The following is a 13,664-nucleotide window of genomic DNA, read 5'->3' on the forward strand; positions in this document are numbered from 1 at the left end:
GACTTAGCGACTAAACAACAACAGCAATCTGGAATTTTAGGAGGACTAGGAAAATGCAATTGAAATTGTGATTAATTTTTTTCAGCTCCCTCCAGGAAAGCTGAAACAAACTGCACAAATACACACACATAAAGAATTGAGGGCAATGTGATTTTCTCACCAGAAGGAATGAAGTCAAATATCATTATTATACATCATCACAGTTGAGCTTTTTTAAAAAGGAGCTGCCACTGTCAACACATTTCTCCATCATTAGTTGGCCATTTTCCCATCTTCATATTTAGGGATTTAGGGATGCTGTCTTCTCAGGAGAGCATTGCTTGAGAACCCCTCATCCCCCAACTCAGCATTTCTTCATTTTCCTATTTCCAGGTCAATTAGATAAACACTGAGATAGAGACATAATTTATGAGCATTCTTTCTGCCAAACCAAGAAATTTCTACATTATAAGCAAGGTCAGCTTACAGTTGGCAGAGGGAAGGATGACATTTTGAACTCTTGTTCTTCACTCTGTGAATTGACCCTTGTGCAAAGTGTTAAAAGAGGGGAAAGGACGTTTTCAGAAGGGGCAGCTAGTGGAACCAAAGGCCCCTTCACTCCTCTTGACTCCAGCCTTCACCACGTTGGCCAGTGTGGGCTCTCTCCTAGGGTCTCTTTCTTGAATGCAGTTTCAGAAGCAGAAGCTTGCAGGCTTTTGTTTTGAAGAATTTTCCTGCTAGCCAAGGATGGGCCAAAGGGGAAACTCCTTTCACCTAATGTTCTTGAAATAGGATTTCAGAGTCTGCCTCTGGTCCTTTAAGGCAGTTTCAAGCCCTGGTCCAAATTGAAATGTTTACAGATTTAACATTCCTTTTTTTCTAGCCAAATACCTGGCATCTTATACATAAGTAAGACCTCAAAACATTACTACATGAAATAAACATGACTACGTGACTGTAGGAAAAAAAATTAGGCTCCTCCTCCCTGTAAGAGTATTTATCCCCACCTCCGTCTGCTTTTCCAACCCTCCCAGTTTTCTTTAGCTTTCCAGCCATCATCAAAACCTTCTCACAAGAAAAGACTTGAAATTAATTTATACTAAAGTATCGATAAAAGTAATTGATGATGGCTGAAAGTGCTTCCTTCCCCAGAGAGATCTGAATAAAAATAAAGCCCCAGATAAAGTGTTTGCAGTACTCCTACCATCTAATGACAAGCTTTATTGAGGAGAGAAGGAAAGATTTCTTTTGAGTTTTGGATGAGGGGATGAGAGTGACTTGCCAAGCAAAGGGAAAACACTGCTACTGAATATATTATTCTCAGGTCAACTATCTGCAAGATAGGTGAATATATTATTTCTTGCGTATATTTATTTAGTGATGAGTACTTCAGTACTAAATCACTTCAGTCACTTTAGTCGTGTCCAACTCTTTTGTGACCCCATGGACTGTAGCCCACCAGGCTCCTCTGTCCATGGGATTCTCCAGGCAAGAATCCTGGAGTGTGCTGCCATTTCCTCCTCCAGGGGATCTTCCTGACCCAGAAATTGGACCCCCGTCTCCTTCCTGTAGGCATCCCACTCCAGGATTCTTGTCTGAAGAATCCCATGGACAGAGGAGCCAGGTGGACAACAGTCCATAGGTTGCAGGAGTCAGCCAGGATTGAAGCGACTGAACAGGCTTCCTTTATTTAGTGAACTAGTACTTAACCAAAGATCTTCAGACTAGCACCCCCAAGGGATCCAAAATATCCACACACTTTGAGAGCTTCTAGTATTTTTAAAGTTAGTTGGGTCTGTTGGGAAACGAGAAACTTTCCCAAGATTTCATGCAGGTAGCAGGCAGAATTTCGTGCAGTCCAACATAAATAAAAACAGAGTTTTCTGGAGATCTCTGGAATATGGTAAAGCAATTAAACAAGAATGAAAAATTGTAAAATTGTCAATAACACAAACTTCTTTATTTCTTAGCAAACAGAGTAAACCCAGGCTGACACTGATGCACATTATTTGGATGATATGAAAGGAGCAAACTGTCTGCAAATCCTGTGAACTTCTCTCCTAGATTGTTTGGGTCTTATGCTGTCCAATCATATAAATAAGTACACCTCAGAGATAAATTGATACCAGCTGATACCTTTACTGATCAGACTCCATCTTGAAATACGCCTCCATTTTTAATCAAACACTTCTTTTGTGTATAGAACATGCCCACACCTATTCTTACCACCTACTCAATAGAAAAGTATAAACATCTCTGCCAAATCAGTATTTTAAATAACACTATATTATTTATTTCAGCCTTACAGTGCTAAAAGTTCATATTGCAATGCCATCAGTGTGAAAGAAGCAACTCTGGCTTTTTATTTTTTAATTTTTGGCTGCACCAAGCAGCATGTGGGATCTTAGTTCCCCAGTGGGATTGACCCCTGCTCCTAGCGTTAGAAGCATGTTTTCTTAACCACTGGACCACCAGGGTAGTCCCAACTCTAGCTTTTTTTTTTTTTAATAATTTTTTATCTCTAGCTCACCAAGATTTGTTAGTATTGTCTGAGTTAACTTCTAGAGCTGACATCTCAAGGATGTTTTGGGTTGAATCATTCAGTGCTACATAAGAGTTACTCTGAACACTTGCTCTAACCTTGCCTTCTTCTCTGTCTGGTTCTATTGTGTCTCAGAACAATGGGCCATTGTGAGTGCTTCTTTAGAGTAGATGAAAGTTATGAAACAGACCTGAGCTGATCAGGTTTTGACACTGACTTTTGAACATTACAATACTTCCCCACCTTTAAAAATAATGCCTTGCACAGCTATTCTTACACGTGATCTACAGCTATGCTCCCCAGAGAGTAAATTCACTTTTTGAAAACCTATTTCAGAACCTGGTCATGGCATGTTAGAGAACTCAGTCGTTCTCTAGTAAACCGAGTAAAATGAAGTTCCTTTTGCAAGTGAATAATCAATCATCCCTTCCCAAATACATTTAAGTCAAAATTTTCAGAGTTTTCTTAAAGCATGGTCCTTTCACACTATTTGTCCATCTTGTAAGACTTCAAATTTCTTTTCTTGGTCCACTCTCTAGAAACGACTGATTCCAAACCCATCCTCCAACCCCCTGGGTTCAGCTCTGGTTTTCAAGTTTCCAGTTTATCATCTCCTTTTCAATCACATACTCATTTGTGCTCACCAGCAGTGGATTGTGCTCACACGCACATACTCTCACCCCTGAGTCATCACAGTTTCAGTAGACTCACAATAGAGTTCAGAACCTGTCGCCCACATCTCACTGGGAGCTAAGGAGCCAGAAGACAGCTTTCTCCTCTCGTAAATGTCAAGTGTTCAGCATGCCTCCACTGGGGGCTGAACAGAAATATAACCTTAGGGAAATCAGTCTTTGGGTCTGGGCAAAGCTCCGAGAATTCTGAGTCTGAAGTCTGCTTTCTCTGTAAGGGTCTATGATTGGTAGCTTCAGCTTCCTCTCTCATCAGTTAGGCTTAACTCTGCAGCGCCAGGTTGGGGTCTGACTTCCTCTCATTGGGTGGGAAAACCCATAAGACAGACCGAAGGAGATGTTCAGGTTTGTCTTAGGAGTGGCCCACAGAGCTGTGGGTATGGGAGAAGGGAATCTGGTGGTCATCCTCCAAAGGCTTCTTTTCTTGTTTGTTTTGTTTTATATTTGTGGGAATACCCATTTTATTAAACCTGAAGTAACTTCTTAAATTCAGCTTCTCTTTTCTCAATCCAATACGTACATACCACACCACACTTCTTGCTAATTCTGCTTGTCAACAAAGGGTACAAGAGGGTCATGGAAAACCCCCTAGAGATCTTGTATTTGGCTACCATTATGGCTTTGATGAGCAGATTTCAAAGTGTTGTGCCTAAAAATCCTTCCTGAGGTTTGGTAGGGAGGCTGTATAACCAGAATAAGCTCAGGTACCAAAACAAAGTTTCTTTTTGCTGTTAGGTTTATTTTGTTACATTCAGACAGAAAAGATTGCATTTAGGCAAACTGACATAATGCCAGCGGGAAATCTGACCAAACAATCAGAGGTGGAAGAGGAAGAAAGGCCAGGAAAGAGGGAGGGGGTGAAATCCAGCATTCACTCTGTATTTTACCCCAGAAAACAGCCCGCAATTATAATTACCCACCTTGTTCTGCAGCTCAGAATAAAAATGACGTTGCACCAAACCCTACCCAAGCAGCCTGTCCTGATTAGAAAGTACTCCACACCTTGGAGAACTGAGGAGACACGAGCGAGTGCAATTTAAAATGCAAATTAAACTGAGGGGGTAGCAGAGAGAACACATAAAAGACAGTAAAACAAAACCTTTCAGTTTTCTTAAATTAGCAGTCTAATGTGTTCTAAAGAGCAGCTCCCCTCAGATCTCGTCTTAGGGGCTGCATTTCATCACAATATAAAACGGGCAGATCCGTCACTTGCCTCTGCTCGGTGCTCCTGAATTGAGATTGAAGGGAAAATTAGAAGCTGTTCATTTGGGCTTCTGGGCTCAGCAGCGTTGCACAGCTTCGTTATATGCTCAGCCGTGTCCTGTCGAAAGGGGCCAACAAGTGCTGGTGAGTATCTGCTAACTTCAAGACTCTTCCTTTCATTTATCTTTTGGGGGTTTCATTTACCTTTTGGAAGGGGGAAATCTCCCAAAAGATTTACATTACAATGCAGCTTGCAAAACCTAGGAAATTTCAGACAGCTTTTCAAGCTTCTTGCAGTGACTGATTCGCAGAAGGAAGAGAGAGTTATTTTCAGCCTAGATGCTGGTGACTGATCCGTGTATTAATTATAACAGGGGACTGTTTAACAGATGCCAGCTAACATGTCCTGTCCCCACCACCCTGAGCCAGCATTAGGGTAAGGACTGGAACCCCGACAACTTTTCTACCATATTAACTGTTTAATCGTGTATTCCTGTTGTAATTGCAGATAAAACTGGAGCTTGAAGCTCTAAAAATAATTAAACCAAAGCCATTTTTTAAAATGACTATGACAGTTCTCTGCCTGAGGATGAGTGGCGGTGGCCGGGGGTGGGGATCAGGGTGGAGATGGGGAGCGAGATATGGGATATTGGACCCGTTTGATGGTGACATGTAGATTTTGATGGTGATGGTTTTCTGCCAAAGTTTTACACGGGAAGCTGGTCATTTTCTTCCTTCGCAGTGGAGGATACAAAGAGGCTGGGGCTGGCGTCACCTTCCGTTGCTAAGGTAACATGCTCTGGCCATTTTATCTGATAAAGAAGTCCAGCAGACGGGTATATGTTATTTATCGCCGATCTAATCAAACAATCAAAATTGTTTACTTTCACCGGGAATATTTAGTGAGATCAAAGACACTCTGACTGAAATTGCTCTTACTGCCGGCAGTTAACCCTTGAGGTTTTTTTTTTCTTTCTTTTTTTGCAGTAAGTATGATTTGCTGTTGGGGTAGCTTTTGGATATTTTTAAAAGTTTCCTTCTAGCAGACTTGGCTTCTTAAAATATGCACTGTTAGAAAGAAAAATGAATTAGATTATCCTTCTGAGTTTGATTTTAATGACTTGGTCTTGTTACTTCTTTCCAAAAACATCCTGCAGAAATAGATACTACATTTGTGCAAGTATCTGAGAAAGGCTACATATGCTAGAAAGAACCTAACAGGCTGAGTTTTTTTTTTTTTTTTTAATGAAATATATTAGCTTCCTGACAGGCATGATAATATTATGGGGATCATTGCAATTCGGAAATAATTGCTGGTGCTCGGCAAACCAGATTTCTTTCTCACAAGCAGCCTGTGTCAGAGGCAAGCAGGTGATGGTCCTTAGCACTTTATAAAACGTGCTGGAGGAAATCACTACAAGGAAGGAACGCGAGGCATTTTTACAGCAAACATGTCAGCATGTGTCATAAATGCAAGGCATCCGTAAGTGGAGGCTCTGATTCCCAGGTTAGTGCTCACTGCTCAAGGTGGATTGGAACTCCCTGGATCAATTAAGGATCAATGTTCAGAACAGCTGATACTTAATGATGTCATTTATCAGACCTTTTGAAAACAGCATGAAAATTTAAAAGCTTATTTTCCAGTTAATACACAACAAAGAAAAACTGGTATGTTATCTCTCTTTAGCTTGGATCACCTGTATTTTCTGAGTAGAATATATTACTTTTAATAAATGTTGGTGAAATGCTTCATTTTCTCATACAGTAGGAAAGCTCTGTTGACAGATGGACTTAAAACTGGAAATGTCAGTCAAATAATGGCATATTTAATGGGATATTTCTTATCCCCAAATCATATTTGACAGTCTAAAGTACTGTGTTTTTGTTTTTTTTTTTCCTCCCATAGGCAATACAAGTGACTATTTTGCCTTAAAACTCTTGTTTCGGGAACATCAAGCATGGATTATCCCAAAATGGATTATTTTCTGGATGTGGAGTCTGCTCCTAGACTCTTGGATGTTGAGTCAGCTCAGAGATTCTTCTACAGCCAAGGAGCTCAAGGTAATTAAAGACAGGAAACTCCTCTCATTTGCATGTTGGTTTTATATTAACAATGCCCTGTGGCCTGTAGCAGTGTAAGAGTTCAACAACTGGGATTTCTCAGTTGGTAACCCCTGCTGAGCTGTTTCTGGCATGGAGGCAGGCATACAGCAAAATGAATCAACCAAAACTTCTTGATTTGGTTCAAAAGCAACCTACCCAGCTTTTGTACAAATACCCCTTGGAAAGCTATGTTAGAAAATGATGCCCCCACCTCGTTGCAACCAAAGTGTAAGATTGACAGACTTCAAGGATGCTTTTAGCCCCAGGAAAAGGTGGAGTTTTCAGCCTCTGAACTGGAGAAGATCCAGGGCACCCTGACTTCTCTGTCTGAAATCCAGCTGGATGAGAGGCTCCTGAGAAAGGCTTTGAACTCCTACAAACAGCAGCCTTATCTATTTTAGATGAATTCAGTTACAGACTCGAGGAATCAGCAGTGTCCTTGGGGAGCATAAAGGAACATGCCTGTTGTGAAGTGTGGCTGATGTATACATTTAAATTATAGATTTTAAGATGGTCAATTAGGCTCCAGTTTGCTTGTTCTTCTGTTCCAGGGTGCACTTAGAATGTTGTGTGTGCACTCTGAAGTACAGAATGAGGCTGGGGTATTACATGGGCTCTCCCGACAGGCAGGAGAGTTTTTTTAAAGCCTATTTTCCCTTTTGCGTGGAATATTTAAGGTAGTCAGGAAACCTGAGCGTGGGCATATCCCAAATGGTACAAGTAACACAGAAAGGCAATGTCCATGTTCTTAAATAGAGAAGTAGTTGAATTCTTGGAAGTCACGAAGGAGAACTAAAAAGGATAGATGCTGTTTTGACAAAGCTGGCATCTTTCACTGTTACGTGGTAAGGGGCACGTCACACAGGGCCCTGATGACTTCTGCCTTGGGTTTCCCAGTTGTCTCTTCTGATTTGGTTTTACCTGGCTCTCACGCCAAATTCTCACGGCAACTTCAGTGGCTTGTAAGCCTCCTTCTCTGCTTCCATTTTCCTTGATAGGATCCAGCCTTAAAGGCAACAGAGACTGGTAATTATCTGGTTGATTGGCTTGGGTCAGTATGCACATCAGCAACAGCTAATTCTTCTCATCCCTGTGGGTATGTGTAGTCAGCATCGCTCCTCTCAGCCACTGAGAGAGACATGAGAATGTTACTGAGTTAGCAGAAGCCTGAGACACTGGCCAGATCCTCCAGCGCCTTCTGGATCTGGAAGTAAGAAGTTGCTAGGAGCAGAAGGAGACGGAGGCCAGAAGAAACGGGGGAGCTGAGGCAGGGCTCCATCCCGTCTCCGGTTCTGTGTTGAAATATTGCTGCATCTGTCCACTCCATTTGAACAGGAGAATAATGCTGGTGCTTGGGGGACATGCACCTGAGCTGCACTTCTGTTAACAGAGCAGAGAAAGGGAGCGAATCACAGATACTAAAGATGCCCATTTTGCCTTGCAGGAGCCACGGTTTAAGCCTTTAAGAGCCGTGGGCTCCAGGCATTGACAGAAGAAAAGCAGTCAGGGTGTGGGAGGCTCAGAGGACTCAAGGCAGCCTGGTGGTTGTTGGCAGATGGAGCCGGGGGTGGAGTGGTCAGAAATGTTGCCATCGGTGACTGTGGTTTAGACACCAGAGCTGGAGAGGCTGGAAAGTGCATGGGAGGTGGTAGCGTAAGCTGCCTGTGCTCCCTGATAGAACGTTCATTTGGGGACAGTCAGAATGATGTTCCAATGAAGGAGCCATGGATTTGTAGTAAGAGTGGGGGCTCCCTAAACAACACCCAGGGGGGTTTTTCATAAACCCTCCGACTTCTTGAATCAGAAATCCAAGTATAAGACCTAGGAGTTTGCATTTTAAGTAAGAGGTCCAAAGACGATTACCCAGATATCCCACTATTCTGAGGACCAGCATTTAAGAACCAGTCCATCCTGCGTGATTTCTCTCCTTCCACCCCAGGACGGGACCACTTTCTTTACCATTAGAGGCAGGATGACACAGTGGTTACAACCAGACCCTGACTGCCTAGGTTCAAACCCTGGGTCTGCCACAGTCAACCTGGGAAAACTAACCTCTTTGACTTTCAACGTCCCCTGAAAAATGGGAACAGTGTTGTTGTTCAGCCCTTCAGTCATGCATAGGCCCAATTCATGAGTTGTTAAGAGCACTAATGAGGTAAGATTTGAAAATGCTTTTAACCGCCACATGGGAAACACCATACATGAGCAAAGCAATAAAATAAACACCTTTGCAAAAGGCTGTCCCTTCCCTGAGATTTGAAAGGAAGCCACTGCCTTACAAACAAAAGTGCTACCTGATAAGAATGAACCTCCTATTTTTTTTAGCACACACACAAAAAGTAAATTTTAAGTTAATTTTAAAACACGATAATGATTTTCTTGTCACATCAGAAGCTAACTGGGGGCAAAACTGAAAAACAGGGAGTACCAAGAGAAACTTCTATCCTTCCTTTCACTTTAAAACTGAGAACCGCTCTCCCACCAACACCTTCCCCAGAGCCCCGCCACCCAGGACTAGTCACCCCCGGGCCTCTGGGCTGGGGAGTGACTTGCTGCCACTAGGACTTGTCACTGCGTTTCCAGCTCCCTCACAGCAGCTTCCTTCCACTCAGCACAGACACCACCTCCCCTGGATCACAAGGCCCTCAGCCCAAAAAAGGGACTCCAGTGAATGGGCAGAGGGCTGAGGACCATGGCTTACACCCTTTCCTTTCTGAACCAAATGCACAGGTGGTAGAGTGGATGTCTAAAGCCAATGGCAAGGCCCCCAGGACCAGGGAAAGGAAGGCAGGATGGTGGCTGGCCCTTGAGAAAGGCATGTGAAGCAATCAGGGCCTTGTGCTGCTGCTTCATTGCAACTCACAGCAGCTTTCTCCACGGCCAGCCCAGCCCAGCCCAGCCTCAGGGCGATGTTAGTGAGGTCAAGCAGCCCCCACTGGATTACCCTCTTCTATAAAGAAGGCCCACATGGAAATACCGTATTAAGTACTGGAATGTGGATGACCTCGGATTTGGTTGGCTAAACTGATGTATGATTATTTTTTATTTTTTACTTTTACTGGGTTGTCCATTCTTGAGGCAATGCAGACTTGTCAATAGACTGATCAAGGACAGGTGTAAGTATTTTAAAGGGGAAACCAAGAAAATAATTTCATTTTCCACACATTACTATCCTTGCATCAGTTGGGGTACAAATTCATAAACTTTGGGGGAAACAGCCCTTCTATATTAATTACATGAAGAATGGTTATCCAAAGCAACAGTGAGAATTGCAATGGTTGTTTTTCACTTTCTCTTGGAAAGTGGCAAAAAGCCTGTCCCTGGGTAGAGGATATTTTGAGCTACTAAAAGCAAGAGGAATCCAGAAAGATAAGAAAAAGAAAAAAGTGATCTAAGATCTGTTCTGGGACAGATTCTGCTGAAATTCCCAGGGAGTTTTTAAAAAGCCAGTCCTCAGCTCTGCTGAATAAAGTAGGCTTGTTATTTCCTCCCATCTCCATTTTCCCTTGGTTCGATCTCGAGGTAGGGAAGATGAGCCTGCTTCTCCTGAGGGATTTCTGCTGTAGAAAGCGTGATGTGTTAACAAGGGGCAGGAAAAAAGTCCCGAGTCATCCTGGTCATCTCCCACCAGTGAAGGACGCCCTCCTGGTGCACCTGAGATGCTTCTTCCACAGTAAATACTGCTCACACAGAGAGTCCTGCAAAAGTCCCCGTTAACGCAAAGGGAGAATCGTGGGGCCTGAAGATGCACGTGATATAAAGACCGGCCACGTCTTGACATCACGTAACTTGCGATCACCCATCTTTCATGCTTCTGACAATGATCCACACACACTCAGCTTCAGAGTCATAATTTTTTTTTACATAAGCTGGGAGGGAAATCATGAAATAACAAAATTGGCATCACAGGATTTTAGGCTGAAATGAATGCCATAGTTCAGTGATTTTTCTCTACCCTCGCTCTAAACCAAGTAAACCAGAATTGGTAAGGGCCCGACCCAGGTCCTGGTGCCACATTTTACACAAGCCGCTGGGTTATTCTGGTGGACCCTGAAGGTTGAGAACTAGGTTATGAAGCATTAATCACTCAGCTCAGCCCCAGACTAGCAGCCTCTGTGTCATCAGGGAACTTGTTAAGAATGCCAGAATCTCAGACATCCTAGACCTAGAGAATCGGAATCTAAAGTTAACAAGATAGTGAGGCAATTTATGCTAAAGTTTGAGAGGCAATGATTGAACCTAGAGCACATTAGAAACACCTGGTAAGCTTCTGTGGCCTCAAGGCTGGAGTCCTGGGATGAAACCAATTAAGTCAGAATCCTTGGTGTGAGTCCCACACTTGGGAATCTATCAAACTATGGTGATTCAAATGATTCAAATGTGCAACCAGGGCTATGAACTTCTGACCTCCCATTTTACCGGAAAGGAGGTTTCAGCACAATCATGCAGCTATTCTTGCCTGAGTATCTTTATCTATGTCCTTCCCTTTAAAGAAATCCAAACCATTGGAAAGGTGCACATGGGCTTTTTTTTAAAAAAAAAAAAAAAAAAACTGGACTACACATCAGTGCTACATTCTGCATATTCATTGTATCTGTGAATCCTCAAAGAAATTTAGCAAAAGAGGAGTTATAATGCTCATTTCACAGATTAGAAAAGACTGTACATTTAAATCCCCTGGAGAAGGGAATGGCTACCCACTCCAGTATTCTTGCCTGGAGAATGCCAAGGACAGAGGAGCCTGGGGGGGATACAGTCCACGGGGTCGAAAAGAGTCGGACCCGACTAAACAACTAACACTTTGACTTTCATACATTTAAATAATAGCATAGTGAGAAGCTGAGTTTGAGGATATCTGACTCCATCAACCCCACAGGCAGTAAACAATGTTTGTGACCAAATCACCCTTCTGAAGATGGTGAAGCTCAGAGTGGTTCAGCCACAGGCCCAGACCACAGAGCTCATCCTGAGAAGGTGGAGGAGACTAAAGATCTCCTGGATGGAGCTGTAGGTCTCTTCTTACCACACCAATCATGCCCTCTCTACTTTGTTCAGTTTCTTTCCTCCAAGACCATCAATATCTTTGGGTGTTTAAATGATATTCAAAAGGGAAAATACATTAAAAGGCAGCCATTTGTCTAATGTTATGACTCCTGCTCACAATTTCCCCCTCTTTTATCATTTTAAATCACTCTTGGCACTGGAACCAGGTGCTGTAGTCGTGGTTACTTCATCCTAATGCACCTTTTCTGTCGTCTACATTGTCTTGTTCGACAAATGAAAGCGCCTGTTTTGACGACTGATGAACGCCCCGGTGAGCAGCTAAGTCAGAAACTCATCTAAAACCCCCTCTCTCCACCATTTCCCGCCCTCTCCCCCACCCCAACTAGCTTCCAGCTCCTCTCTTCTCCACCCTGTGAAATCTGCCAGAACAGCTGGTTTTTCAGTAGTGTCTAACTCCCTGCGACCCCATGGACTGTAGCCTGCCAGGCTTCTCTGTCCATGGGATTCTCCAGGCAAGGATACTGGAGTGGGTTGCCATTCCCTTCTTCAGGGGATCTTCCGACTCAGGGATTAAACCCAGGTCTCCTGCATTGCAGGTGGATTCCAGGTGGGTCCTTTACCAACTGAGCTATGAGGAAAGTCTTTTACAGTCTTTAGCTTTGAGTTTAATGTACTGTAAACCTAAAGTCTAAATCCCTGGGACTTCTTCACATGGCCCCAAGAGACACAAGACATTTGGTTGCACTCAATTGTTTGCAAATTGTTAACAGTCATCTGCACAGAAAGTGTTCATGCTATTTTCTTTTCTTTCTTTCTTTCTTTTTTTTTCTTGTGGGATCTTAGTTCCCTGACCAGGGATTGAACATGCACCCTTGGCAGAGAAAGCATAGAGTTCCTAACCACTGGACAGCCAGAGAATTCCCCAGTGCCTGCTATTTTCTTTCTCGGTGTTTATGATCCAGCTCCAATGCCGCCGCCTCTGTGATGTCTTGCCTGACTTTTCCAGGACTTTCTCCCATAATATTCTGATCCGTTATTCTAGCCACTAGCATATTATTCTGCTTCCACTACTTACTAGATGCACGAGTTCATGTATATGGCTTTACTTCTCTAAGCCTCAGGGTCCTAATCAAAATGCATATAATATTAGATCCACATTCATAGGGGTTTCTGCGAATGAAGGAGGTGTGCTTATGAAGTGCTTGGTAAATTGTTATTATTGATTAGTTACTGAAGCTCTTGTTTTTTTATTTACCTACATAGATGGTGGTGATCTTAAATACCATATTCTGGATACCTAGTACCATCCTTGATATACAGTGGAAGTATTAAGATTTACTAAAGGTCTCGGTGGAGCTAAAGGAATGAAAATGCTTAAATCTGCATTACAAAGAGAAACTTGGGATTCAAGGAAAGGACTTTTGACAATTCATGATAGAGAAAATAAAAACTCCCTAAGACCTTTAAATAATTAAAATCTTTAGTTGGAAATAGAGACTCTGCTTAAGGCTGAGGGGAGGGACAGGCAAAATTAATTTTCAAATACATAGAAAAGCAGTAAATGGAATAAAGTCATCAACTCTGATGTACCTTCTATAAAGCAGGGTGGGGGGGAAGCAAAAGCAAAGAGAAAATACAGCAGGAGGGAGCTGGTGCGCTATTGAAAAGAATTAACCTTTTAAAATCGATTTCCAGGGGTTCCTGAATAATACCCTTCTTAGAAGGACTTTTTAATGTACAACAGACTGTGAAGGATGAGTTTTTATTTTGCCTAAAAAGTAGAATTCTGGAAGGCTTGAGCCCCTCAACATTTACTTTGATGAACTTACTTGAGATCAAGTCAAAAGCTGCTCTGAACACGTTCCAGAAACTAGCTCTGGGCTGTCCTTTAGCTGAGATTGCTTTCTCCTTCCTTCTTCAGACCTTTACTACCTAGGCAAGTCCTTATACTTTGGGACTGCTTAATCCTCAAGTTGGCTACCGTTCACACTCCTGGAAGGTGGCCGTGGATACCCACCTAAGCCCTCCATGGGAGCCACACACCTGAGCAGGTTATCTTCCTTCTCCACGTCTGTCCCCTGAAACTTTCTTACACGTGGCTCATAATTCGCTCTTTAAGGACGGAGGCAGAAACAGTGATTCTA

General features: G+C 42.8%; 1 protein-coding gene across 3 annotated transcripts in view; it reads left to right on the top strand.

Annotated features, from left to right (window-relative positions):
- Positions 1-6,258: 6,258 nt before the first annotated feature.
- Positions 6,259-13,664, top strand: part of PHACTR1 (phosphatase and actin regulator 1) — a 515,267-nt gene continuing 507,861 nt past the window's right edge. Inside the window, exon 1 of one of the 3 annotated variants that reach the window (XR_005722669.1) lies at positions 6,259-6,474. Coding sequence is in view for 2 of the 3 variants with exons in the window: in XM_040249267.1 (XP_040105201.1) it covers positions 6,372-6,474 (103 nt within the window). In the remaining variant the exon portion in view is untranslated. The remainder of the gene's footprint in view (positions 6,475-13,664) is intronic. The other 2 variants (XM_040249267.1, XM_040249269.1) reach the window with 2 other exon arrangements.

Source organism: Oryx dammah, unplaced genomic scaffold (assembly GCF_014754425.2).
Source record: "Oryx dammah isolate SB20612 unplaced genomic scaffold, SCBI_Odam_1.1 HiC_scaffold_11, whole genome shotgun sequence".
Taxonomy (NCBI): Eukaryota; Metazoa; Chordata; class Mammalia; order Artiodactyla; family Bovidae; genus Oryx; species Oryx dammah.